The sequence below is a fragment of the Anneissia japonica genome, unplaced genomic scaffold, assembly GCF_011630105.1.
Source record: "Anneissia japonica isolate Jap-2015-1 unplaced genomic scaffold, ASM1163010v1 scaffold287818_len932483_cov186, whole genome shotgun sequence".
NCBI lineage: Eukaryota > Metazoa > Echinodermata > Crinoidea > Comatulida > Comatulidae > Anneissia > Anneissia japonica.
The window spans coordinates 282,681-306,437 of NW_022703366.1; the positions used below are offsets into that span (position 1 = coordinate 282,681).

The following is a 23,757-nucleotide window of genomic DNA, read 5'->3' on the forward strand; positions in this document are numbered from 1 at the left end:
GTAGGGGGGTACGGGGAGCACATGCCCCACTTTTGCTACAAAATTTTAAAAGTTTGAATGCATATCAATGTTATGTGCTCTTCACTTATCTATTCGGAAACTGTTGTGGCTCCCATTTGAAAAATTCTGGATCCACTCCTAAACACACAATAACAATTAATACAATACAACAATAAATATATACAAGGGGTAATTTATGCTGAACTATAATAGGGCCTCTACATAAGAAGAGTGATTATAATGTCAGAGGAGAGGATGAGGTTGGATTGAGAGCGAGGTTGTACGAAAGGCAATGGTGGCGCCAACGGGGCAGGGGAAATTTTCCCTTGTCGGACAGGCCTGGACCCCTTGTCGTCCGACCAACGACTAGGATAGGCAAAACAATAATTTTCCTATCCAAATAACACTCTATTTTGATTGCCAATCCCTAATATTGTGGTATAAACGCACATTTAGGACCAAATTTAAGTAATAAAAACTCTCTCCTGTGAACTCCAACAGGGATTTTTTTTATTCAGGGCCGTCAACTGAGGGTTCGTCGTTGCCTTGGTTAGGACTCCTCCGTCGGACACGTCAGACCCCTTGTCAGCAAATTTGTGATGCTACCGCTGATGAAAGGCCCAGAGCAAAAGAAAAAGTGTGAAATCAAGAAGTTCAAGCATGGAAGGACAGGAAAGCAGAATGTCGAGAATTACATAATACGATGGAGGAATGTCGTCAAGGTGGAAGAAATGAATATAAGGGATGGTCAGGCTCTTGTGTAATGTTAGGGAGAGAACATAAAGTATAATATTTATGACGCGAGTCAAATGGAACAATGCTGAAGGAAGTGAGTAGAGAGGTTTCGTCAAACTAACCATATCTGGTCACTTTGATCCACTCCCCTCCCCGACCAAAAAAGAAAAAAAAAAAAATCAATCAATAAATAAACATTGTGAACAGCCTGAACAACATTTTTCTTTTGTCAAGTTACCAAACCACATGGTGATTTTCACTAGTAGGCCCTATTTGTTATTGAGCATTTGGCCTCAAAATTGCAGAATTTAATCACACTAACTCCGTTCACTGATGATTTTTGTCTCGTCACCAGAAATAATTCCACTTTTCAAAGACTTACTAAGAAATTGTATGTCTGAGTCTATGGGATTGAAGATAAAGCTGGTAAAATTTTGTTATCCTTCAATGTTAGCAGGTCTCCTAATGCTCATTTTGTCTTGGGACGGATACCTACTCTGTTACGAACATTTTCAATTTCTGGATCTGTTATTAACTTCAACTGGGGGTCGGATCCTGGACACCACCCCCCCCCCCCCATCCCGGTCGGGCAAATCCTGGCGCCACCACTGATACATAACACTGATCAGAATATAAAAGAAATACTTTTCATTTATAAAGCTCTCTATTGTCAGGCCCCTTCCTATATTTCCAATCCTATTCAGTTACGCTCCAAAACCTGCTGTTGTTCACTTCAATTCACCTCTAGCTCTCATACACTTTCTACTCGTACTTGCAAGCTGAACTCGTACTGTGAGTGCTCTTTTAACGTCGCCGCTCCTATACTCTCTTGCCATTTGTATATGAGAATCTCCATTCATTTCTCTATGTATGAAAGGCCAGACTCAAAACTAATTTTTTATCATCCATTTAATTGTTTTTCTCTATTGATGTTTGTTTTTCTTTTCTTTTGTCTCTTCTTCATCTTATATTTGTTTATTTTGTTAAATTTGGAAATTTGTTGAAAGCACAGAGACCTAGTGGTATGCCCTGTACAAGTCTACATCCATTAACATTACAATAAAACACTCAATTATTCTCAATATTTTCTTCCATCCCTGCGGTTTCATTTTACTCTTAACAATGTATGCAAATCAAATTTTTTTAAATGATGCTTTACAAAGCACTTCCTGAAGAAGTGGATCGGAATTCTTTACCTGGAACTTTCCTTACGGTGATGGATTTGACCGTTTCGTAGTTGGATTTATCTTTACGGCGATTTTTTTTTCTATTTCGACCCTAATGGCCGCCCATATTAAATGACCACAAAATTGTACGAAATGAAATTGGGGAGTTGAAATGATCATGAGTCTAATAATGTTAAACAGTATTTCTTCAATTGTCAGTTTTAACAACACACGATGAAAAAATCTATTTTAATCAAATATATATTTTCAACACAATGCCATCGATGATGAAACACGTGACAACAAAACTAATTATAAAAATGATATGCCTACATTAAAAAATGATGCCTAGAAATGACAAATTAGCAAAGGGGAGAGCAAACTGATGCGATTGGTATTGTTTTAACAAGTATTATAAGGTGGGGAAAAAGCTAAATAGGGAAAGTGGGAGCGGAACAAAGCATTTGTTCTGCACGTATTCCCCTGGAGGGTTGGGATAATAACACCGAATTCTATAGAACAGGGACCAAACTATATTTATTGAAAGTGATTTTTGATGCTCGATTACGATGTTTAAGAGACTGAAAGGAGTTGGTGATGTGATTCCATGCAATGTTGTATGCTTCGCGTGCTACCTTATTTCTATGAGACGTACTTGCTTGCTGGTGAGCGATGACGTTACATTACTAGAGAACCATTTTAATTTAAATTACACATTCTTGAAGCAAATTTTTTCGTTTGAATTAAAATTTGTTGGGGTATTAGATAGCCTTGTATAAATCGATTGTTGCTAATTTGTTTTGACGAAGAATTCCATGTTACAACAGGTTGTCCAAATTGGAGGCGGTGAAGCGAACAACTTTTAATTATAAACAAAGCTACAGACTTACAAGTCGTCATAAATTAGTTGAGACAACAGGGAAAAGTTCGTCGTCTTGTTTGTTCTGGTTTTCTTGAGTAATAAATTGGAACCCACTACCGTACTATCAGGTAAAATATATAAAAAAAAAGATACTTTCATTCAGAGTAGGCCTGTATAATATATAAATAAATTAAGCTTTCTGTTCTTTAATAATAATTTGAGGGTGTATTTATAACAGACGTGTAATTCGTATTATATCAAACAACAGACGGACTCTATAAAAATAGAAAAGGCGTGGGTTACAGATAGCATCAAATCAGAAGTACTAAAGATAAAAGTGAGCACTTTTTAAACTTTAATCTAGCACTTATCACCATGATGTACTTTTGTACTGTATCAGTAACGTTGTATTGCTTTTGAGCAACCTGCCAGTCATCCGTACCTTTTGTGTGTTGTTATACTGGTGAAATAAATGATATGAAATGATGTGATAACAGTCAGTGCTCCTAACGCTGTTGATGTGCAGCGAAATTAGCTAAGAAGGGCCCGAAGTACCAATAAAGCCAACTGATTGCAGGGAGATATCAATTTTGATCCAACTTCTGCTGAATTCGTTCTAGAATCATCACATCATCATCATATCATCATCGGCTTATGAAGATTAATTTCAGTTGTCAATTTGGATTTCGCAGTAGGCCTAATAGGTTATTTTGGAAGAATTAAGTTAAAATTATTGCTACGTAAGTTAAACATAGAATATAGGCAAGTCAAGCGGCCATATTACACAATCGAAACAGAACTTAGGTACTGACAGGCTTTCGACCCCAGAACTACGATGTAGTTAGACATTTGTTTGTTACACGTTAACTAAATTTTGTAAATCCGATTTTGGTTTGAAACTTGATAGCATACAAGATGGTAATAAAAATGTTTTTTTTTTTATTTTGTTTCTTTTGGAAACTATGATTTTAACCGGTGACAATGCCGTAAATTTTATTTTCAAACTTATTTTGGTCTCCGTCCACACACTTTTATTTACTTGTTTTTCCCCTTCTCAGTCCGTTTTTTATGTATAACTAGTATTGCACCATCTTAAATTTACTATATTTGTGTATAAAAAACAATAAACAAACAAATAAGACGGAGCTTATTGTTTTGGCCACTACGACCTTTGCTGCCTGAATAATGTGGTTTCCAACTCGGACACCCCGACCGCCCCATCCCCCCGAAGCTCACAAATCTTCGTTCTATCATAGAATTGTACCGTTGTTGAAGCAGGTTCCTGATCCTGTTGGTTCTAATTTTTAGGTGTCCTCATTTAAGAAATATGTTCAAGAGTTTAACAACAAATATAATCTGGACGGCCTGCATTCTACAAATTACAACAGAAATATAGCGACCACAATGATTTAAATTACCAAAATTAAATAAAAAAAAGAAATTTATATTACAGTTTAAAATCGAATGTGTTCAATACTGTCCAAACGAGAGTTGTGGACAGTACTTGCTCTTTACCTTAATTTTGATCTCATTTATCGAATTAAATGCTCTCAACATGAACACCAGATTAGAAAACACATAAACACAATTAGTTTAATGTCCATATATATAAATTGAATACCTGACGTAATATCAAAATATGTTTGAATCAATTTGTTGTACATGTATAATTTCAGGTAAATAGGCCTACAGAAACTGCTGGCAACAATGTTCGTACTGTGGTTGTTTATCAGCGCGTTTCACTGTGCAAATGCAGACGATGCAGGTAAGCAATCATTATTGTAATATAATAAATGAAATAATAATTTTTCTTTAAACAAACCCACTGGGTATTGACATTCTATAGGAATTTATTTCTTCATTAGTTTCAGTAACCATATTAAGCCATTTTTTTTCTTAACATACACACTACCATTTATGTGAAAACACTTATCAACCCAATACAATATCAAATTTAAAAAAACCCCGATACATACTGTAGAATAGTTGCATGTTTTACACATAACGTAACTCTGTAGGTAACATATGCTACCAACTATAACTCGAGTATTTCGACTCAACTTAGTAAAATGACGAGTACTTACACTTTAAACCATCACAGCTTTTGGACACAATATTAGGAAGGTTCTACCAGTGCGCTAAATTAATCCAATGGCATTCTAAATTTAATAAATAAATAATTTGTTCATCCATAGACTCGTGTCTCTCAAGTAAAATATTAGCTTTCATATTGTCACCTTACATCCAGCACGTATCTCACATTCTTGCCTTTAGATCAGATAAGGTCAATGGAATAAATGTTTTACGTTGTGTTATGATTTCCCTCACGTGTCGTAGGTTATATGGTACTGGCATCAGATCGTGAAAGTGCTAAAATTTTCTACTCTTGCTTAAAAACTGAAGACCAACCACTGAACCTCAGCAAATCAATCGCCTTACCCGTAGGAGCAACATTACGCGGTATTGCATACGACCAAGTGGGAGATAAAGTTTATTGGTCAGATAAGATTGAAAAAAAAGTATTTCGAATGGACATGGATGGAACAAATATTGAAGAGATATATTCAACATCATGTAAGTAAACGTTACACACACACAGACACACCCACACCCACACACACACATCTACACACAAAACCATAATATTTCCATTATCTATATTAATTTATAATTATGCTTATTTCAAATTTAGCCTAAAAGGACAGTGAATGTAAAACATTGCGTCAGATAACGTCGAGGATGTGAAACTTACCGGTCTGAAAAACTGTAACAACATAGATCATCAAAGTCTCCAGCTCACTAAGTGAATATAACCCCATACTTCAGCTTAATTGAGGGGAGAATAATGATTTTACTGTCGTTATTTACTGAAGCTTTATCTGATTTTGAGCACATTACATTGTTTACAGTGTCACGCATTGATTTATTGTGGTTTGACCGAGGAGGGTTCAGGCCATGTAAAAAAATGTTTGACCGAGGAGGGTCAGGCCATGTAAAAAAATAACTTGATCGTACCCTTCCTACATAAAAACCATCGCCAAACCATTTCCTTCCCCCAAAATTCACGAAACTATCTTTCCGCCCATAATCCAACTTAGGATATGCCTATGTTTTTTGTGTAATTATTTTGTTTGTTCGTACGGGAGTTTGTGTGTATAAAGTTTAAATGCGGCCTTGCTCTCCATGGGGGATTTGGAGACTTGCCATGTATCAAGGAGATGGTTTCATTACGGATTAAACCTAAAACTAATCTATGTAGAAAATGCCACTAGTGAATTAAAATTTAAGAACCGTTAAGTAGCGGCCGCCAGCCACATTAAACTTTCATTTTAACGCAATTTAAGGTTTCTAAACCGTTTCAAACGAGTTAAAGCTAGGCTCAACGCAATATTACCAAATGCATAAACATTCTTCGCCCTCAACGTATAGAATTTATAAAATGGACTGAAAATCCACTGATACGCATGGCTGGTCATTTTAATTTTTACAGTAGAATGGTTGGAACTCTCGAATTATCCTCGGTAGTACATTCCAGTACTTCGAGTGCCACAGTATAGGCCTACTGTCAGATGATTTTCGTGTTTAGAATGGCCATTGGATGATGCCTAGTGTACGTGTTACTTCGTATAAATATAAGCTTGTCAATTTTGACCATTAACCATGGATATTTTTTTGTGTGTATTTGATATACGGTAGCATTCTAACCTATCCGGACAGCCTGTACCCTGATTTCTATGTTGGTAACATCTGTTAATAGTATTCTATCTTGTGCATCAAATAGAAAGCTAAATATTTGAAAAAAGAATATTTGGTTATAACCATTGTACACGAATAAAGAATCAATATCGGGAACATATACAAATTTTGTAGTAATTACATATCTGTTAATTTCAAATCTTAAATGTTTTAAATCTAAAATTATTTATTGCATTACAAATTATTATTATAAATTAGTTATAATTAACCTGTAACTTATTCTTAGGTCAATTAAAATAAAATTATAAAGAATCTATGTCATCATTATACGAAAATATGCCAAAAACCCTATGAAGGAGACAATTTCACGTTTTTGGTTAGTATCCTCTGAATATTCAGGGGACACCCCTATTAAGGGGACACTTTTTGGTTCTAATACTATGGTTTTTGAGGTAAAAACAATTACATCGTTGTTGTTATTATTATGTGCATATTCCTTAAAAGACACGTGATCAAGACACAAAATCCAAACGCTTGATATTGTACCTATTCTATATTGAGTAAAAATTCTTACTAAATGAGATAAATTTGGTTAGTACAGGTTAACTTCGGTCAGCGGGTATCAAGATTGTATATAGTTTGTGTGGTTCTGTGGTTTTGTTAGGCCAGTAGGCCTATTTGTTATGATAGTAGGCCCTATTCACATAACTGACAACCCTGAAAGAAGTTATTGAATACAGGTTTGAAGGTTATTATTTTTATAACATTTTAGTCCCCAAATGCCAAAAAATGGGATAAAAAACGTGTTTCCATTAAAGAAAATATTTTTGAAGGAGGATGGCTTTCCTAAACTATTCTAAACATTAGTGTCAAGTTCAAGTTTTACTTCTTTTATTTTTCGCATGACAGCGTCTTATTGTGGCTGTCAACCGTAATAATATAGACCTACGGTACTGACTGACCAAGACTTAAGCTACACCAAAACGAAAAAATTAAAAAAATTAAAAAAAATAGAACCTTTTTACCCTCTAGCTCCAAAGTTTATTTTCCATTCAATTATTTCGCGCGTATTATGTGCATTTTTAAATATGATTATAAAACGTGTGGAAACTTACCGAAGTTACTCCATTTTACGGTTTAGTAAAATGTAACATGAATAAATCTGATTGTATGTTTCACTATGGCATTATAAGAAGATAGCTCCATGGCATTACTAACGCAACACAAATTTCTTTTTCCTGTCTAGATGTAAATTGTATGGAGATTGATGCTTTATACCGTCAGTTGTATTACTTCAGTCGTAAAGGCCGTCTGATGCGAGTTTACAACATCAGCAACGGAGATCATCTCACGTTGTTCACATTTACATTTCCAGATGTCTTTGATCTACAAATAGATGGCAACTATCGGTTAGTTTTCACATAAAGGTGTTCGCCATGGACCCAACAATAAGGAACACAAAACCTTTCTTTCTCGATCCTGGTTTCTGCATTTCTTGCTTCACTCCGGCAAAAAAAAATCTGGATCGGCCCGGCTGGAAATATTAACTCTTTACATTTCATTTAAAACCCTATATGCATATTTAAATTAAGTTATTTAGGTAATAATTTTTGTGTAATTTTAATAAAGCCTATGCCTATAATATTACTGTATATTGTAAATTATTTTTGACTACTTTATTATACAGTAGCAATAGTAATTCTTACAGTGATTACCCTTTTTTGTGTTGGATTTTCATTGCAAGTGACGTGTATTTATACAGATAAAATTAAAAAAAAAAAACCCGATATTAGAATCTTAGCATACAGTTAGTGATGGCAAGGAATATTATAATAGTGTTTTGATGATACCAAAAACTTTATTTGAAACGATTGAAGCTTTTAAAACAGCGGCAAACGCTCTTGCAATGCGTTGGTAAAGTAACATATATACAATTCAATATAAAACGAGACGACATTAAATACTATAGTTACAAAAAAATTGCACAAATGTTGTACCTCCCCCACCCCGTATCATTACACAGATAATAATAATAATACATGACTTTTTTAGATACGTGTTTTTTACGAGTTCTGATGGTATCTACCGCTTTCATACGAATTCATCTTCAACCTATGAAACATTTATTTTAAACGATGAACCAAGGGGCCTGGGACTCGATCCGACAGGTAGGTAGTTAATCCAATGATGATTTGTCATCGGAATTCAAGCGACACTTAAGCACACATAACAACGTGTCTGGGACTTCAGATTCACATCTAAGCAATGTGATTATTTCCTGTTTATAGATTAGTTACAAAGTTAAATAAATACATAAAAAATAAATATGCAGTACATAAAAGGTTTAACAAGAATCCAACAGTTAAGATATATTGCTCTGGTACTTGATGCACAGGTAGCACGCATTCAAAATGCCATGCCTGGGACTTTTATTGAGCAGGTTGGCACCAGTAATGGTCCCCGGATCTGCTCGACGGAGAGAATGAAGGCCTCGACAGGGGCTATCTGAGCGAAGCAAGGGCCCGCCAAGGATCCCTGTTAGGAGAAGGCCCTTAGAAGCTACGGATATTTGACGAATTATGGTGAAAGTAAATAATGTAAAAACACTGTATATGGTATTTTTCACGAATTGAATATAGGATACTAAACTAAAACAAAGAATGTTTGTTGTATGTTGTTATACCCTCGATACACTGTGTGGCACCCGCTGAAAATCTCAAATCGGCTCCTGATTGTGATCCAAACAGTTTTCTCCCAGAACCGGAGCACCAGACACCAAACCGTGCATCGTCACCAGGCCCGTAGCCAGGGGGGGTTTTTATGGTTCGGGCGAACCCCCTTTTCTAGCGAACCCCCCTGTTTTCTAGCGAACCCCTCGAATTTTTGAATGAGTCCCACCCGTTTTTAAATTGTAGCCTGCATACAAGCCTACATTCATAGAATATGTCAGCTTCCAGAAGTTCGGAGATTTAAATTAAAACGCAATTCCTTTACGATGGGTTATACCCTTGATACACTGTGTGGCACCCGCTGAAAATCTCAAATCGGCTCCTGGTGATCCAGTTTTATCCCAGAACCGAAGCACCACACACCTAACCGTGCATCGAAGTCACGTTAAAAATTGCACTATCAAATTACTATAAATAGACCTAAATTACTCATAAATGTGTAAATGAATTTCACTTCGAATTTGAATTATGCTTTTGTTTAAACATAAAACAGTACAATGTGTTTTTGATATTATCGTTTACATACCGTAGGCGTTCGGCTTTATTGGACCAATATGAGAAAAGAGATTTATTCTTGTGATGCCACTGACGGAGGCAACATTAAACTACTTCTCACTGAATCTTCGATTCCTGAATTATCAAATCTACCAATAGATGTGATTTCGATTGCACAGTACATTTACGTACGTCTGCGTGATTACAATCACCTTATTCGTGCACGTCTTGATGGAAGTATTCCAAGTACGGACATCGAATGGGGTACCTTTCAGACATACAGTATTTATGATAGGCTCTCTGTGGTAAAATGTAGGTAAATTTTCAACCTTAATGCTCTGTTTATTAAGTATCCTTACACGTCTATTAAACCAGGGAGTTGTTATAGTGTCACTATAACAACTCCCTATATTAAACACAGCTTTCTAACAACTACAACATCAGTAGCAACAGCAGCAACAAGAAGTTCGCTATTGCCAATCCTTGGACCATGTGTCTAAATAAATGAATATTAATTTTTAAAAAAGTAACAACAACCAATGTATCCTTAAACTTTGTCCATTAAACACAGCTTTTTAACAACTATAACTACAACATCAGTAGCAACAGCAACAGCAGCAACAAGAGGTTCGCTATTGCCAATCCTTGGACCATGTGTCTAATAAATGAATATTAATTTAAAAAAAAGCAACAACAAACAAAAAACAACCAAAAGCAACAATAAAATCACAAATAACAACTATAATAATAATATTAATAATAATTACATAATTCTAAATGATCACATGTAAACCCCCCCCCCCCCAAAAAAAAACCAAAACAAAAAACAACGTCATACAGCTTTCTACATGTATAGTAACATCTACCAATTAGGCCTACTAAATTTTCGAACCAAGTTCGTAATTGAGAAAATTCATAATTCAGGAAGTTCGAATTTTACATTTTACTATTTTCTGCAACATAATAATACTGTACACTGTGAAGCCAAAATTATTTGTAGTCACTGTTATATTATATTAATTTTAAAAAATTTCTGAATAATACATGATCATTAATATTAAAAACTAATGTTGTACTGTTTAATAGGTGTGGTTTGCAGAGGTGGAATTTTATAAAGATGGTCGTGGTCGAATTCAGAAATTAAACTAATAACAATTCACTTTAAAAATACCACTGTGTATGACACGTTAATTGTTTATCTGATCTGAGTGAAAACAAAGAATGCGGGACGGGTACGATTTTACAAGTGAACAACGTGACGTAGTATCATGAATCACAAAATGTGACGTCACACCAAATTATATTGATTTTTATTTTGGCCTGATAATAATAATTACAATGTTTGGCTGCGTAAATTTATTAGGAAAGCTTTAATCTCCCCACACTATGAATTGCAGCACTGAGTCACGTCTCGAGAGACGAAAGATACGGTCCTTTTTTGTGTATTCCACCTCCAAATCTGTATACATAACCGACATAAGATCAGCGTTCAAAATTGTTTTACGATTGCTTCGCACCTTCTCGCTAGAGGCCGTTCCGAGAACATTACGTCCAGATTGCGTCAAGGTGTTTTTTTTTTTTCGTTTCGTTTGTTTTACATATTGCAATGCAATTACCTCTATCATTTTCTGAAATCTGATCATATGTGTACTTTTTGGCGCTGGTTTGGAGAGTATTTTATTTTATTTTTTATTTTATTCCTTTCAGCCAGAACCACAAAAATACAAAATCAAAAAAGAAAGAGGAGGGTAGAGGAGGGCTGAGGAGAGGCAAAAGCGGTACAAAAACTACTATCACCGGATATGGTGTGCCCCTCCAACTCCAAATTCAATATCTCAGTATTGGATATCTCTGTATTGGATTTAATTTCATTTATTTTTGTTCTCACTGGAACAATAAGACGGATACAAAGCAAAATGATAACAACACAATTGGTAAGGGAGGGGAACAACAGTAAGAGAAAGAAAGATTTTCAAAAATGTAAACTAAATCACTATCTAAGTTGGTCTTCCAAAACACTGTGTCCGAAAAAAAAAATTAATAATATACCTTCTTTCTGTAAAATAATATAAAACAACATTTATCATATAAAATCTGGAATTTAAACATACTATTAAAATGTATCTATAGCAGTATAATGTAGAAGTTTCACCTTACCAGTGTTGGCAAAGAGAGAATTGAAATAATTAAAAAACAGATTTGAATTAAATGGGAGGAGAACTTAAATTAAGTGGGAGATCTTACTTTTATAGATTATTAGAACTGTTTATAGTTTAATTTTATTTAAATTTTGTTTCAGCCATTGAAAGCAAATAATGAACTGCTCATTGATAACATGGATAAAGCAAACGCAGTTGCTAATCAGTTCAAAAGTGCCTTCACCCACGAAGACTTTCCACATTATTTTCGGGATTAATAATACTTGCATAAAACTGAAGTTGTGTATTATTTCTTAACATTTTTCCCCTTTTTGAAGTGCTACATCTAAAATTTTTCTTTGAAAAAAAAAAAAAAAATAGGTAAACTGCTCCTCAACTATATTATTCTATATTATAATTAAAACCAAAAGTATTTAATGTTTTCTTTTTATTTCGAATGTCCAAAAGGTTATGCTTTTTCTCTCCAATACATTTGTCTTTGATAACAAATACTTCGTAGGCTATTATTTTCCATTCCATTTTATTTTTATCCAGTAATTACCATTCTTAAGATTTGGTAATATGTCATAGGAATTCTACCCACTTGTTGGACATTCAAACAAATTTACAATGTTTACATTTTCTATATAGTTAAAGTCTTTGTATCCCCAAAGTTCAGACCCGTACAGTAATATCAGAATAACTTGTCTTTCAAAAAGCTGTAATTGTATTTCTGCAGATGTAAAACCAAAATTTTACATTTTATTTCTTCCGTTAAACAATACCATTTTTCTCTTTCCTGCCTACCGTTTTGACATAATGCTCCAATTTTTATTATAATTAAAATGAAAATCTAGATATTCAGCATGTCAGCATGCTCTTGGTTTACTTTTGTTCAGCTTTTTACCGCTTATTTCATCTGATGCAATGAAATATGATTGCTTTTTGCAAGGAACCTAGTTGCATGCTTAAAAATTATAATCTCATGCATTCAATGTTATTACCTTTGTTATAAAATTTAAAACCTTGGTTAACATTTTTCCTATTTAAGAACACAGTACTAATAGCTCATTACTGACAGGATGATTTTTATTTCATTATTTATTATAATAGTGAATCCTGAAATCAATTCAGTAGTTTGTCCCGATGAAATCACGACATCTGAAGATAACATTCGTAAGTTGACGTTGATTTTCATAAAGTAAACTAATTACATACTAACACCACCAAGACATCCTCACACAATATTGTTGAAATCACCAATATTAGGGCATCCTCATAATCCCCAGCATCGTCGTCGTCATCATCATTATTATTTGTAATTTAATCATTCGTAAGCCTACACATACCGTATGCAAGTACTAATCAATGCCTAATCTATGCACTACTCCCGTGATTGAATTGAAGGAACCATACACTTTATATTTCGTGCTACTTTTGTTTAACCATTAGGTACTACCTCAGCCTTTTTCAAGATACCTGAGGAAATCGGTAGAGCTTGTTTAAGTTCTATAGGAAGCTGTACAAGATGTGCTATGGAATGCATGAGGGCGCTAAAATGCAATTCTCTCCGGTATGACGAGAAAGGTTGTCATTTAAATCCAGAACGTAACAGGGAGCAATATGTGCGCGTTTGAAAACAACAGTCATTCTTAGTGCTATGAAGACGTGAAATGAAATATTTGTTAAAGTATAATGCGAGCTTTGTTTATTGTAATGAGATCATATTTGTACTTTTTAGCAGGCTATTTTGTGAAATTTTCTTTCATTCTATATGTATAAATATAGCGAACTTGAAAAAACGTTAAAATAGTCGTAATCTGACAAGCTCCCCCAATAAAGCAGTAACTTAGCGGGCCAAAACAGATAATTATAATTATTACTGTACTTAGAAAATATTTTGATGATTGGAAATTATTCCTAGGATTTAATGATTAATGACTTTGGCAGAGAATAATATATCGCCTCATATTAAACATATAGATGATTCTGCACAGATTGGTCATGCGAATACGCTTTGTGTAAGTTTATCTCCGTCATAAACAATAGTAACCAGGGGCGGATCCAGAATTTTTTAAACGAGGGGTCATCGATTTCATATATATATATATATCTATATGTAATATAATTATACAGAAAAATTATATATCCAATAATGGTATGAAACGTGTTCAGTATATGCTATTACGAAATATTGTACATTTAGTATTTGTATGCTATTTTGTATCTTTTCTTTAAAAAATTAAAAGACTTCAATGGCAAAAACCGTACCCCTTCTCAAAATTTACCCCGGTAACTCTCTCTACGAGACGATAAGACGGGAAGATTTGGGGGAGGGGACGAACAATTTTCCTCGCCCTATGGTAGTGTCTCTCGATCGGCCACCCACCTTTTGAGAAATCACTGTAAGCTGTGATTTCAACTGAATGATGCCTTTTCTCCTTCCTTCCTTAACCTTAAAATTATTAATTAAGTAAATAAATAATAATAATAATAACTTTAAAACTTTTAGAATTTTAATTTAATGCTGGTCTATTACAATTATTGTACTGTATTTTATAAATGTTTATTATATGTATGCAAGCAATGGAATTACTAGAATGGATAAGAAAGTTTAATCTTGAATTTAAGATATATAAAATAGTTCTGTAAGCTTAAGGATAGGCCTTAACAATACTGACATCATCAGTGTCAAAATTGACAGCGGTTTGGGGTCATGTATAAACGATATACCGGTGGTGATTGCCAAACTATACCGTACTAGCTTATGTCCTCTACTTTTCTACACTAGAATTCATGCTGTGTCTTAGCATGATGATGACTGGTTGGCCGAATTGGGAGCCTTCCCGATTGCGAATTCTAGGAAAAACAAAAGCTACTCATGTCCGCATCCAATAGAATGTCAATGTCGCCACTTTAATAACTTCAGTAAAAAAATTGACAACTGACCAATCAGAACTGGGTCATAACTACGCACTCATCCCACGAACATACATCCTCTCCCACAAACGCTGGTATCTACGTGCCTTATGCAGTAGTTTTGGGGGACCTTAGCCACAATAACCAAGTGGCATGGCTTAGTGGAAGGTCCATACACTCTGAAGGGAAATACAGAATGTGGATTTGCATTTTCTGTACTATCTGCATTGTTAGGAGCCTTAGGATATGCTCCTCTGATTAAACAATAACTATTATATTAATATCAAAATATGTATTATTTTATCATTGGCTGTCATGTCTGCCAGAATCTTCCCAGGTTTTAATATTTCTATTAAAGTTAACCATGACATTTTTTACTATTTTTGTACAAAATCCAAATGTGTATATATTGCATCTCAACCTAATCTGAAAACCAGATGAAAGTTATAGATAAATTCAATACAAATCTACATAACATTAATGACCAAGCACACACATAATATCTCCCTAATTCTATATACAATGGTACTATCATTCATACAAAATATCTACAATCTTCAAACTTCACTGTGTAAAACTAAAATTAATATATCTGTACAAATACAATCTGAGAGTATGCATTACATTCAAATCTAAATTGTTAAAATCATTTTGGTCTGTCGCCTTCTAAAGACTAATCATTGTAAAATATGCTTTGCTGCCCTCTTAAAATGATGATCCACGTCATCTTTCTGCTACATCAGTGTGTTGGTAAGGTATAACCCTAGTGACTTGTCCCATGCCTTTGGTACGTCCCTCTCTTAGAAACAGTCTAGAACCTACACGCAAATACTCAGGATGCTTAATGAAATGCAATCTTACGGTGGCTTTCTCGTTCGTTTTTAGAGATTCCTAAAACAAATCAAATGGAAAAAACATATTCTTAAACTCAAATAGCATAATCTTGTGTAGGAGTGAGACTACTGCATCTATAGATTAAATCAAACCAGTGCATCAACACACATTACATTACCAGAGGCAGCCACTTAATTTTCAAAATTTCAATGCATATTAATGCTATGTGCCATTCACTTATCTATCGTGAAACTGTTGTGCACTCCCCTCCCTCCCCTTTGAAAAATTCTGGATCCGCCCATGATTACAGTATCTTATAATCGTGCTGATAGCCACTGTCACACGTAAGTTTTAAGTGGGTTTTTTACGTCTAAAATATCAAAGAACTATAAATATCAATTCTGTCACTAAACACTGTAAAGATAAACAAGCATGTTGCTGTTTGTTTTCTGGTATATTAATATATGGTTATTAATTTATATTAAAATAATATTTTACAGTTGTGTTACTTCATGTGTTTATGTTTAATCCTAGGGCAATCAACAGAAGGTTCTGATATTTAAAAAATGACTGGACACGTGGTTGTTTGTTTTCTGGTGGTATATTATATGGTTATATTAAGATGAAAATATTTTACAATCGTGCTACATAATGTTTCTAGGTATAATCGTTGGGCAGCGGAAGTTATGAAAATTTAAAGGATGACTAAGCATGTTGCTACAAAGTAATCAAGGTGAAACGATCAATATCAAAGGTAGTACAGTAAAGTAAATTTATATGTTACTCCATTACTTTGCTGGTAGCTTTTTAGTATCTATAAGAGTGTAATTTAGCATCAAACAGATAAGGATCCTACATGCAAAAACCAGTCAATTTCAGCTCTTTAATTGGTCACCATATAATTAGTCTTGTCTGATTATAGTGACTGACTTCTCTAATATTGAATTATACATTAAATAGAAACTGTTTCCAAAGGGAGTATTTATAAGCAAATTAGTTAAATGTTAGGGTCACCAGGTTGGCCAAGCTAGAATATAGACTAACCATACCAAAAAGTTAGTTAAATTCCAGGGAATATAGTCAAATTGACACAAGCCTTGACAGGCATGTCACATGTGTTTGAATATCAACATTTTCACAAAGTGTGCAAACAATACACTGGGGGGCGGGGATTTGTAAACTTTTATATATGCATGAAAATGTTAATTAAAAATAAAATACAATATCTTGAAATAACAGATTTTTATGACCAATTATAATGCAAACCATGGCTATAATATACAATTTTTTTATGTAACCAAGTACAGTACTTTAGTTGACTTCATAAAAAGTTGGAGAAATCAACATTTTTTATGTACATTTTCAGAGGGGAGGGAGGGGGTACTGAAAAAGAGTACTGTTGTATCAAATGTTAATCAAAAACATGTGACATGCCTTAATATGGTCATGATGACATCACATCATGACCATATATAGGCACATGATGACATATAGGTATACAGCATTTTTTTGGTCAAATAAAAGTTGATAGTCTAGAAATGCCATTATAAATTGATGATCTGTTATTGAAGTCACAAACCATTTATATTTCAGTTTCTAGTCCTAGTGAGGTTTGTTTAAGTTGGGTATTGTGTAAAAGAAGTGTTGTTATGAGTGTTCAAATAATAAAATCGTGAGTTAAAAACCAGGAAATATGTTGTTTTAATTTACTAGTTTCGGGTGTCTTTGTGGACTGTAATGTCAAAGTGTTGACTGTAAAGTCAAAGTGTAGGAAGAGCCAGGAGTTTTTCCCTTTGAAAGTCCATGCGTTAGGCCACTGGATGTATACTAAAGACTTACCTTATCCATGTGCACAATTGTGGCAGTTTGGCAAACGTTGCTAACATGTATCGTAGCCTGGAAACCACAGCTTATAGTGGTTGTGTGATACAAAAGAAGAATCTCTGCTTCAAAATCTTTACAAGCAAATGGCTCTAATTCAGCCTTTAAAAGAACAAGACCCTGAAACAGAAAACAGGCAATCAGGGCTGGAGATTAACTTTCTTATTTGGTAGCACTGCAAAAATAATATGGCACTTAAATAAATATTTATTTGCTCTTCCCCTCATCACAATGTAGCCCTAGGCAATTTTTTGCTTTTTAAATGACCAATGTTTTAATTAATAATATTTAGAATTATACTGTTAGGAAAACAAATACCCAGTCGAATCAGATATTATACAGTATTCTATAGGCATATATTAAATATATTAGTGTTAGATGATTCTTTAATACTTGAAGTTCGGGCCTTTCTAGTCTATACAAAAGACTAAGACGAGAAGACTGGATGGGTCAGTCGTACCATTGTAGGCATGGCCTACAGCATTTTATTTTACGAAAAAATCTGTTAAAAACTACGGAAATCAAAGGGAAGTACCAGTATGTATTAATTCTCCTTTTTGGCTCAGATTAAAATGTAGACGGCAATGCACTTACCTACGTTTGTCTCTCTCTCCACACATGAGTAGATGTTTATGTGTAGTAGTCCATGCGCATTAAAATGCAATAAGACTAGGTATCCAGGGAGTGATTATGTCACACCATTATGTGCCAATTTATGGATCAAATGACCAGGAGTAATAAAAATAATAATGATGCCAGCACCTTCTAATGGTATGGTAGAAATCAACCAAAACCTCTTGAAAACAATACCTTTCTTAATACTGCTCTATCAATTTCCTTTAGTGAGAGAGAGGCTGCTTGACTAGGCCTAACAATGCGGCAAGGTGACCTATTGCGGTGAATACTGGTAATCTCAACTGGTTTGAATTCTCCATTTTCAGAAGGACCTAATAGAAGTTCATCATGTTCTCTTACAATACCTCTGTTGAAAGTAAAAGATGTAACTATATTTAAGTAAACGTGTTATAATAATAAACAATAACGGAGAAGGCGATTTGGGACAGTGATTTCCATTCTGTGTGAGTGTACAGTTAGAGATATGGTGTTCATTCATGCATTGTAAGCGTAGGCTGTAAGCAGACATGTCTCGTGTGTGCCAGGTCATAGTCATAATACCATTACAGAAAATGTGAATAAAATGAAAAGTCAACTAATATTGTTAAACACTGTCTTCATACCTTAGTAGTGCACCGCCAACGACTGTACCCACATGTGGCACACTGAAGACTTCATCAATCTGAGGAAAACGATTAATTACACCTCAGTCCAAACTCTCGACTTGTCGAATGATTGGTATTATTATATAAATTTCATACAGTACAATTATACTGATAGAGGATTCAACACTAACCATAGATTATGGAGTGTAGGAAGTGTACATATATTCCCCTCCCTTACCTGAAATTCAGCATGTTCTTGAATAAGTTTTTCTTGTTCATGTGTTGTATGTAGAGGGGGTACTACATGCAAGAACTTCTTCAGCATATCAAGGTTTTCTCCTGTTACACTAGACACTTGGAATATTGGACATATACTAACGAGATATAAAACGTTTAATAAATTATTTTCTCAAAAAAAGAAAGGGATTAGAATATACATACAATAAAATATGTCTTTTTACCTTCCATGGTTGAAATGAAGAGCAGCATTAACAGCATCGTCGATACACTGGACATCATATGGAACCTTCTTGCAGCCAAGCCCCGTGAGCAGACGATGAAGCTGCGTCATACAGCGCAGTAACATAGAACTTGAGCACATGTCAATCTTTGTAACCACAACAAAGATTGGCACTTGCAAAGCCATGGCCACACCCAGATGCTCTTTGGTAGTTCCAGCTATTGAAATGAAAGTTTTATGTTAAGCCCTGTTCAGACAACCAAATTCTAAAAACATGCGGCATGTCTAAATATGGTCATGATGACAGTTAAATTATGCATTTACTGTATTTTTTGCATGGTAATCAATTTAAGGATGGTTTTTATAGTAAAACGTTTGCCTCATTGAATGGAATATTCTATTTTCATTACGATATATATTCTATTGCACTTTCAAAACATTTGTTATTTGAATACTATTGGACAGAGGGTAGAATATAAGCAATCTCATCTCAATTAAACATATATGGATTTTGAATATAATATATCCTTTACAATCATACCTATACCAGTGTTTGCACTTATCACCAACATTGCAAAGTCCGGAGAGTAGCCAGTAAGCCCACATATTGTAGTCTTGATATATTTTTGATGTCCAGCAAGGTCAATCAAAGTGATCAGTTTACTAGCATTTGAACAGATCTCCTCTACTGCCAAACAGCCTTGCTGAGTGTCACTGCTAGTAATTACCTGTAAAACATCAGTCATTAGAGAGCTTTTGTTATCTTGTTTGAGAACCAGTCCACCGGGCAAATAGCATGACGTCACCATAAGGCTTAGTTTTATTTTTCTCGCAAACGAAACCCGAGATTCAATCACTGTATCCCAGGTGATGAATCGAGAACCAGAAACTGAATGTATTTGCAACATTTCAATGTTATTTGACTATATATATTAAATGATTATAATAACATGCTTTTACATAACCTACTAGGTTTTTACATAATCAATGTATCTCGTCCAAGGCTAGGCCCTATCCATAAAGTACCATTACATCAGCCATCGTGCCACTACGACCCAAATGAAACAGAAAACAGGAAATTTTCTCGATGCATTGGTTCTTAAAAGAGATAATTAAATCTCTCTAATATTTAACAATCATTATCGCTCCTTATTTTACATAAACCATATTTTTAACAGGCAAAACATTTTCTAGATTACACTGTAGGTTATTAACTTACAATTCAAGCAATCAAGTATGGAAGGGAATTTTTTACTTTTTCTAGCTCATAATAGAAAGCATTGATAAACAAAAACATTGAATCTAAATTCATTTAATGAATACAAAATGTGTCAACTAAACAGTGCCCTCTAACTTTGTTTTTGAATAAATTAGCAAAATACAAACCTCTCCTTCACTGTTAAAGCCCAGGATTTCATGACTAATACTGGAGGTTCTTCCTGATTGAATTTCATGTAAATGTCGGAATAAATTAAGTCTAGCACGCCCTCTACCATTATCCAGTTCTCCTTGAGTTAAGACACCTAAGAGCGTGCTTTTACCTCCATCTACATTTCCAAGGACCGCAAGCTTTAGGTCAATAAACTAATAAATACAGAATAAAAAATTGGATTGACAATTTTCATTAAGAAATAGAGCTTAAGAATACTCACGATCTTATGCGAGAGACTTTTTTATTCCTGGTTTCTCAAACATATTTTTTTAAAGAATTAAAATAAAATGTTGTTTTTTTGTTTAGCAAATAGTTTTGCCAAAAAACATCCAGATGGAGGAGAAAATAAAAATATTTTACTGGGGAATGTAAACAGTATAGTACTTTAATGGGAAGGGTACATGCATTAAATGTATATAATTAGGAAGAAATATACTGGGGGGGGGTCTGGTGGCCAGGGCCCCCCACACCCGTCGGGGAGATAAACCACAATTCGTTATTGAGAAAAAATATGTATATGTATTTTCTACACATTAGTAGACCCAGAATCAATTAAATACGCCTTTAAAACCTCTAAATTTTCATATATATCAGGGGCTTCGCTGCCCCCCATGGATTACTTTTGAGAGATTTTGAGCGATGCCCGACCAACCGCGCCCACTTTTTTGTGTTGGGGAAATCCTCCCCCCTCCCGTCGGGGACCTTGGACCCCCCTCGAGCAAATCCTGGCGCCACCACTGGCTATAATAAACTAAACATAACAAACAATAATACTGTATATCTTCAGGTACAAGCTCATCCCCTATTTTACGTACCAGCCTTTCCTTGGGCCAAATCCCACGGTATGATTTGAATGAGTAGCTGACTTTCACAAATTACTCTCAGAAAAAAGCAAATATTGGCTGAATTATCCATCAGTGCTGAAAAATTTCCTTTTGATTGAAAAGGGTTATTCCACCCCCAACAAGGGCCCGAGTTTGTGATCAAGGGGTGGGCCTATACCAGAGGAACTACGGTAATATAATAAAAATAATAAACATACCGGTTGATCATCTGGAACTTTACGGACAAGGACTTCACACGCTGTTTTCTTTTCAAATTGACAGTCGTTAACCACTCGTTGACGCAAAATATTTATGGTTGCTCCTAGTCTATTAAATCAATACAAAATCAAGAAAATATGATATTTAACAAACATTTGTAGCAGCCCTAATTTCATCACTACAAGAAAAACAGCAAAAACAATAACATTGTTCTTATTATTGTCTTCGGAGTCGTCTCTCCATCTCCAACTTCTCCAAATTCTGCTATCCTAAGGCCTAGTTGGCCCAGGAAACAGTTAAATTAATTTAACTGTTCCCTGGTTGGCCTAACAAATTTAATCGCAAAGATTATATAATCATCACTATCTTGGTGAAAATTATAGGATAGGCTTTCAGTTTAAAAGGGATTTTTTTTTTTGCAAAAAAAATGCCTTGGGTATAAGCCCATCCCTACAAAATTGGTCTTCTATCAGAGGAACTTCCAGTCGTATAACTTTTTCAATTATTATTGCTATACATACTTATGAGCCATTTTGCGTAGAGTATGGAGGGATGCTTGGAGGTCAGCATCATTCAGTCCAGCAAGCAGGCCGCTGTCCTCCACACCAATTTCATAGATAGCCTCACCGTGTCCTTCTCTCAATCTCCATTTCATCTGTGTTACAAGGTGTTCAAACCGGCAGGCCGATGGATTGATAAGCTTCAACTAATTGGACGAAAATCAATTGCATTGCATTATTTTTTACATCAGTATTAAACCATGTACTGATCTGTATCTGGAAGGTAAGGCTGGTGCATAATGCGTTGATTTCGTCTGCATCTTTTAAGAGCATACATAATGCAATTCTAATCCGCAGAAAAATGATGGAAAAAGCGGATCTGTGTGCACTAAACCCTAAGTACCATTGCATCTTTCTTTTAAATCATTATAAAATATAAATGTTACAAAAATTCTCTCATATTAAAAATATTATGACCATGCTAAAATAGTATTTTATAATATAGGCCTACATTACCTGCAAATATGTCTGTTTTTCTTTTGAAATTGTTTTGAATTATATTGAATTGCATTATTAAAATTTAGGTTAATTACCTTATATTCAATATTCCCTTCTTCAACCTGAAAAGAAAAAAAAAAATTATATGCTTAAAAATACTGACCCTAACTGTATAGAAAGGCCTGCGTGAGAAATATATACTCCAAGCAAAAATTTGGCCTAGAGAAATCCGTCAGAAAAAAAGGGCCAAGATTTCTGCGCAGATTTTGCCGAAAATTAGGCTTTGACCAAATCTTGATATATAACCAATGCAATTATGCAGCAATTACGATTCCGCGCACCTATTTTCCTAGCGATTTTCTGAGCAAATTTGAGCTGATTTTTTAGATAACCTCAGTGCAATTCAAAAAATTTACAGCAGTAGGGATAGGCCTAGGCCTAGCCTACTAGGCCTAGCCTATACTAGGCCTAGCCTAGTGATGATGTCATACAGAAAAGAAATATTAATTTAATTGCAATATTTTTACTATTTAGGCCTTCAGCAATGCAGGAAAAGGGGCCAACAATAGGCCTAGCTAGGCCCTAGGTAGGAATATAGAGTAGCCTACCTAGGCGGGCCCAGGCCCTGCTAGCCTAGCCTAGACCCTACTACTACTACTAGTACTAGGCCTACTCCCCTACCCTAGCTAGAACAAGGCAGCCAGGCTAGCCACCACAATTTTACCTCGGGCGGTAAATTCTCCATCCTGTCAACTGATTTTCCTTTCGAATCCAATTTATTAACCTCCATTTTCAAGAGCAAATGCGTCAGAGTATTCGATGGAACACCATTTGAATAAACATTGAAATATCAGGGTTACTTCCCTGTAACAGATTCAATCTGATTGCCAACTATTACACCAGCCAAACGTAATCAAATAATCGATGCACAAAACAATAACAATAAACAAATATCATAGTTCATTGGTCCGGTTTTGCTGCTGGCTTCGAGGGCGCCATTCAACTTACAGAAGACTTGAGTCAAGTTAGCCAACAATAAGCCAGCCAACAATAAGCCAGCCCACAATTCTAGCCAACAATCCAGATAAGATACGATCGCGTTGGACTGCAGTTTCACTATTTACTTCACCGTGGGTGCGGCGGCGAAGC

General features: G+C 34.8%; 2 protein-coding genes across 3 annotated transcripts; one reads left to right on the plus strand and one right to left on the minus strand.

The window, feature by feature from the left end:
- Nucleotides 1–2,819: 2,819 nt before the first annotated feature.
- Nucleotides 2,820–8,087, plus strand: LOC117104401. 2 transcript variants are annotated; one of them, XM_033245238.1, is made up of 4 exons: nt 2,820–2,891; nt 4,440–4,528; nt 5,101–5,337; nt 7,706–8,087. In XM_033245238.1, exons 2-4 carry the CDS (start codon nt 4,471–4,473, stop codon nt 7,882–7,884), a joined length of 474 nt encoding a protein of 157 aa, XP_033101129.1. In that variant the 5' UTR covers nt 2,820–2,891; nt 4,440–4,470; the 3' UTR covers nt 7,885–8,087. The 2 variants fall into 2 exon arrangements, with proteins under 2 accessions (XP_033101129.1, XP_033101130.1); XM_033245239.1 differs by lacking the exon at nt 2,820–2,891 and having other exon boundaries at nt 4,377–4,528.
- A 6,627-nt stretch (nt 8,088–14,714) lies between these two features.
- On the minus strand, nt 14,715–23,606 carry LOC117104418 (GTP-binding protein 2-like). Its single transcript, XM_033245267.1, has 12 exons — nt 23,333–23,606; nt 22,704–22,730; nt 22,132–22,316; nt 21,610–21,718; nt 20,522–20,719; nt 19,677–19,863; nt 19,137–19,353; nt 18,914–19,049; nt 18,694–18,752; nt 18,266–18,437; nt 17,414–17,575; nt 14,715–15,631 (listed from the first exon to the last, which is right to left on the minus strand). The coding sequence occupies exons 1-12, from the start codon at nt 23,396–23,398 to the stop codon at nt 15,464–15,466; spliced, it is 1,686 nt and encodes a 561-aa protein (XP_033101158.1). The 5' UTR covers nt 23,399–23,606; the 3' UTR covers nt 14,715–15,463.
- Between the last annotated feature and the right edge of the window lie 151 nt (nt 23,607–23,757).

Excerpts from the sequence above, each read along its gene's own strand:
- LOC117104401 (XM_033245238.1), top strand. The coding sequence starts at position 4,471 with ATGTTCGTACTGTGGTTGTTTATCAGCGCGTTTCACTGTGCAAATGCA. Across the intron at positions 4,529-5,100 it reads TGCAAATGCAGACGATGCAG|GTTATATGGTACTGGCATCA; the intron begins GTAAGCAATCAT and ends CACGTGTCGTAG. Across the intron at positions 5,338-7,705 it reads AGAGATATATTCAACATCAT|ATGTAAATTGTATGGAGATT; the intron begins GTAAGTAAACGT and ends TTTCCTGTCTAG.
- LOC117104418 (XM_033245267.1), bottom strand. The coding sequence starts at position 23,398 with ATGGAGGTTAATAAATTGGATTCGAAAGGAAAATCAGTTGACAGGATG. Across the intron at positions 21,719-22,131 it reads CTACGCAAAATGGCTCATAA|ACTAGGAGCAACCATAAATA; the intron begins GTATGTATAGCA and ends TTGATTTAATAG. Across the intron at positions 19,864-20,521 it reads GCTTTAACAGTGAAGGAGAG|GTAATTACTAGCAGTGACAC; the intron begins GTTTGTATTTTG and ends GATGTTTTACAG.